The sequence below is a fragment of the Microcaecilia unicolor genome, chromosome 14, assembly GCF_901765095.1.
Source record: "Microcaecilia unicolor chromosome 14, aMicUni1.1, whole genome shotgun sequence".
Taxonomy (NCBI): domain Eukaryota; kingdom Metazoa; phylum Chordata; class Amphibia; order Gymnophiona; family Siphonopidae; genus Microcaecilia; species Microcaecilia unicolor.
The window spans coordinates 22653133-22658571 of record NC_044044.1 but is presented as its reverse complement, the minus strand read 5'-3'; the positions used below and the strand labels follow the sequence as shown (position 1 = coordinate 22658571).

The window sequence follows — 5439 nt, the reverse complement described above, 5'->3', positions numbered from 1 at the left end:
GGTTCTTCATCTGTTCTTTCAACTCCACAAACTCTTGTAATTTCTTAGGTTCAACAAATAAGTAATTATTAAAATTCAAAGAAATAGAACACTTACAAGGGAATCGCACTAGGAAGGTCCCACTTAGGGCAATGATCTTTGGCTTAAAAGCCAAGAGTTCACACCTCCTAGTCTGCGATTCCCCTGATAAGTCAGGAAATATATTTATCTTTGAACCCAAAAAACTATCAACCATGTGTCGGAAATACAATTTCAAAACATTATTCCTATCTAAATCAAAGGCGAAAGTTACTAGTAATATAGCTTTTCCAAAATATCAGTTAAGTTCACATCTCTTTTCTCTGATAAAGAAGATTATTTAGGGGAAATATAAATCATGGACCAATAACATATGCTGAACATTAATAGCGTAACTGGAATGTGTAACCTGTGATTCGATCAACAGAGTGCTGCTGTTCCACCACTGCCTTATCGAGAGATTTTTCACAAATTTCCGCCAATCAGACCTGAAATAAATAAATAGGCTTTGGGAGAGATTCTATAAATGGTGCCTGAAAAATCAGCACTGAATTAAGCGTCTTCTATAATTGGTGCCTAGATTTAGGTGTCGATTTTAGAATATGCTTAATTCACTATTATGTCAGGCTGTGACGGCAACCACAATACTCAAAATGAAACACAAATTTCACTTATTTTCCTGAAAAGGCCGAAGTAATATATGTTTCACCTATCAGGACAAAACATGTTTTGCTTTCCCTTTCTTTTCAGTGTGCTCACAATTCTGTCTGCTTTTCCTTGGTTGTGTCTCTTCTTCTTTGTTTCAGAACACCATGGCGACCGAATTCATGAACATGGTGAATCACAGCAGTGTGAGAGAATTCCTGCTTTTGGGGTTCTCAGAATTCCTGGAGCTACAGCTGTCCCTCTTCATTCTCTTCTCATTCCTCTACCTGATGGCTCTCCTGGGGAACCTCCTCGTTATCTGCGTAGTATGTGCTGACCGACACCTGCACAGCCCCATGTATTTCTTCCTGTCCAACTTGTCTGTCTTAGACATTTTTTCCATGACAATCACTGTGCCAAAATTACTGGCCATCCTCCTGACTCAGAGTAATACCATATCTTTCACTGCATGCATCCTACAGATGTATTGTTACATGAGTTGTGTGGAGATAGAATATCTCCTTCTCACAGCCATGGCGTATGATCGTTATGTTGCGATATGCGATCCCCTGCGATACCCCATTATCATGAATAAGAGGATCTGTGTTCTTTTAGCAGCTGTTTCATGGATAACTGGTTTTTTAGTTCCATTGCCTCATACAATTACTGTATCTGAATTTTCTTTCTGTGACTTCAACGTAATCAATCACTTCTTCTGTGAAATCACAGCTGTGCTTAAACTTTCCTGCACAGACATCTCAGTCATTCAAACTATGAATTTTATAATGTCACCTTTTACAGCCTTCACCCCATTTCTCCTAACTCTGATATCCTACGTGTTTATCATCTCCACCATCCTAAAAATCCGTTCTGGGGAGGGGAAAAGCAAGGCCTTCTCTACCTGCTCTTCCCACCTGACGGTCATCGCTCTCTTATATGGGACTATCATGGGAGTGTATTTGCAGCCTGAATCCGGAGACTCTGTGAAATCCAACAAGCTGCCTTCTGCAATGTATATAGTCACTCCCCCACTGTTAAACCCCCTGATTTATAGTTTGAGAAGTAAAGAGTTAAATGTGGCTCTGAAAAGAGTCATAAGCAGGAAGTCAATGTTGTTAATCAAGAACCATTTTAAGTAGCTAATCTGAAAGCAGGAATTATTTTAAAGGCTTTAGGTGAAATGGAAGTTAGTCAAGAGAATATGTTTAGGACTTCTTAAAAGACAGGAAGATTCTTTGAAATGGTATTAATCAAGATATGTTTAATTTAATGAAACATATAGGAGGGGCATAATCGAACGCGAACGTCCATCTCCATGGGCGTCTATGTCCGAGAACGGGTACGTGAAGGGGTGGGACAGACCGTATTTTCAAAAAAAATGGGCGTCCATCTTTCGTTTTGAAAATACCGTTTGTACGGACCAAAATGCCATGGATTTAGTCGTTTCTGAGCTGGGCGTTTTTAGTTTCCATTATTGCTAAAAAAAAACAAACGCCCAGCTCAAACGGGCTACCGGAAACAAAACAGGGCACACTCTGACCCAGTAAGCAGGGGGAAAAGCACCATGGGAGTAGAGCCTACCAACTACCAACATCGTGAGCATTTAATACAAGCTAGTGGAATCACAGAGCCCCATACCCTACAACCACCACAATGCATTGCTGATGTGACTCTGCAGTGCCCTTAACAGAAAAGGTGTCCCACTCACCTGAGAGCCACATCAGAACCAGGGAAAGGCTGTCACAGGATAGAACACATTCTGCTGTCATGGAGGTGGGTACGGCATTTGAGGCTGGCATAGAGGCTGGGAAAAAAAGTTTTTAAAATGGGTTTTTTTGGTAGGAAGGGGTTAGTAACCACTGGGGGAGTCAGGGGACGTGATGCCCGATTCCCTCCGGTGGTCATCTGGTCAGTTGGGGCACTTTTTTGGGACTTGGACCTGAAAAAAAAAAGGGTCCAAATAAAGCGGACCAAATTCTCGTCCAAAACGCCCTTCTTGTTTCGATTATCAGCTAAAGATGCCCATCTTTCCTCGGCCGATAACCACGCCCCAGTCCCACCTTCACCACGCCTCCGACACGCCCCCATCAACTTTGTTCGTTCCTGCGACGGAGTGCAGTTGAAGACGACCAAAATCAGCTTTCGATTATACCAATTTGTTCGCCCATGGGATATGGCCATCTTTCTCTTTCGAAAATAAGCTGGTTTGTATCAACTTTTGTTACTGTTCTGAAGATCTGCTTGCTACACGTCTTGCCAACGTTCAAGCTGGAATGACTTTAAAGACAATAAAGAAAGGTTTTGGTTCAGAGAAAATACTATGAAGTCGGCCGAGTTATTTACGTGGAGAACTATAAAAGTCTAGCTTTGGTCCCTAAACCAATAAATTCAGTTGTTTACCCACTCTATGGGGCAGACACTAGACAGCTGCCAAGATGCACACTTGAATCATGGGTTACAAAGAAGCGGTGATTTGGCAACTTTCACATGTGATGGTTCTTCCAAGTGTAGCCACAGATTTGACCAATCTGTAAAGCATATGTGCTGTCAATTAAGCAGTAAGGCTGAATTTTTTTTTTTTTTTTTTTTTTGGGGGGGGGGTAGTTGGAGAATAACTTACTTAATACTTCATGTGGTTTTGGCGCGTGCTAGGGATATGAGCGCGCCTTAGTAAAATCTACTATCCTCTTTCCTCTCAAACCCATAACGCCTGATTCACATCTACCTCATTTGACCTTAACATAACTTTGTATTTGTTATCAACCGTATTGGCAACCGCCTCTACGGTACTATGTAAGCCTGCAAATAGGTGGGAAAATGTGGGGTAGAAATGTAACAAATAAATAAATAAATAAATATCAAACCCTGGGCAAAACAACCCCTTTTTATAATCTGTGCCTGCCTCTGAGCTTGTGCAAACTCTAATGGGAACCTTTTTAAATGTAAACATGCCTTCCCTAAGTAAGATGGAAAATGCACATGTAGACGTTCGGCCCACCCACAATCTCTAGGTATAAATACATGTGCATGTGATCTGCATGTGCAAAAGCTGCTATTTACGTGTGAAAATGTTTTTAAAATAAAGGCTGCAGTGATGTCCTGTAAGAAGGGCTGAAATGTTTACACTCTCTGTTTTGCAGAGGAGTATAAAAGACCCCGATTAATCTGGGTGTAGAGATAGGAGCCTTGAACTAGAGAGAGAAAGTCTCCAGGCCTAACCTTTGAAAGAGGAACTGACAGATAAAGATCACTGAAGTAAAAAAAAAAAGTCTGGAAGAGACCAGTCTGCTATTGCCTGAAGACAATAAGCTGACAGTCCATCTACAAGGCAGACTAGACATGTCTGCTTAGGGTGGCACACATCAGGGGGTGTCAATGTGGCACCAGCAAAACCAGTAAGACAATGGGAAAGCAGTCAGCACAGTGGGAGCTCATTGGGAATGTCTCTCCTACCCTTTCTGGCAGGATGTGTGCACTAGAGGGGGCAGGACCCAGCAGGCCTAAAGCACAGAAAGCCTACCACTGCGATGTTTGTTCTCCATGCTAGCTGTGGCTCCAGAGTATTTTAGAGAATGATCTGCTGATAGAGACCTTCTTTGAAGATGAATGCAGGATCGGAACTCTATGTGATACCTATGTGCAGTGGGAGTTCCCACCCATGCCCCTTGGCCACGCCCCTTTGGAGTTCTACCCTATAGAAATGATAGAATAGGGGGTATAGAATAGTTAAATATATAACCCCGAATTCCATAAATTGTGCTTTAAATTGCTCACACAATTAATTGAATTACAAGCCAATTGCAGCCTGTAATTGGACCCCATCAATTATTGGTGCTAATTTGCATTAATTAAAGTCTAGACATGTAAATTTACATGTCAGGATCTGCATGTAACTTTTTATATGCTGATCAAAAAAGGGGACGTGGCCATGGGAGGGTCGTGGGTGGATCATGGGTATTCCTGTAATTTTGGCGCATTGCTGCAGAATAAGTGGATCCACACCTAAGGATTTATACCTAGTTTCACTGGTGTAAATGTTTGCACCTAAATGTAGGCACAGTTCCTGCCACAGACTGGTATGTATGTATGTATTTATTTATTTATTTGCTGCATTTGTATCCCACATTTTCCCAGCTATTCGCAGGCTCAATGTGGTTTACATTGTTCCGTCATGGCGATCGCCATTCCAGAGTGAGAGATACAAGTGGTATTACATAAAGATCATGTGTGACAAAGTAGATTAAGCAATCAAGTATAAAGAGATCCTATTCGGAATAAGGGATTCATTTGGGTATGCCTTGTTGAAGAGGCAGGTCTTCAGTGATTTCCAACAGTTGGTTAGGTCGCGCAATTTTTTCACGTCGAGTGGCAGTGCATTCCATAGCTGCGTGCTTATGCAGGAAAAGCAGGATGCATGTGTTAATTTGTATTTTAGTCCTTTGCAGCTGTTATTCTATAAATGGTGCCTAACCATGGAGCATGGTTTATAAAATAGCACTTTGCACTTTTTTCAGTGCTGAGTTTTCAGTGCTGTTTGTAGAATTTATTCCATAACTGCTAATTAGGGTCAATAAGCACTTGCTAAGGCCAAATATCACCAATTAAATGTCAGTTGAGCTAATTATTTTACACATATAAATGGCCTTATTTTATAACCGTGCACCCAATTACACATCTATGTTTGGGGGCCACTTATAGAATGAGGGGGACTGCGCCATCAAAGAACCACAAATCTTTGGTACAGTGAATGACACCAAGAAATGTTCAAACTCTCCA

General features: G+C 41.5%; 1 protein-coding gene across 1 annotated transcript; it reads left to right on the top strand.

Annotated features, from left to right (window-relative positions):
- The first annotated feature begins 830 nt into the window (after positions 1–830).
- Positions 831–1802, top strand: LOC115457024 (olfactory receptor 13F1-like). Its single transcript, XM_030186449.1, has one exon. The coding sequence runs from the start codon at positions 831–833 to the stop codon at positions 1800–1802; it is 972 nt and encodes a 323-aa protein (XP_030042309.1).
- The last annotated feature ends 3637 nt before the right edge of the window (positions 1803–5439 follow it).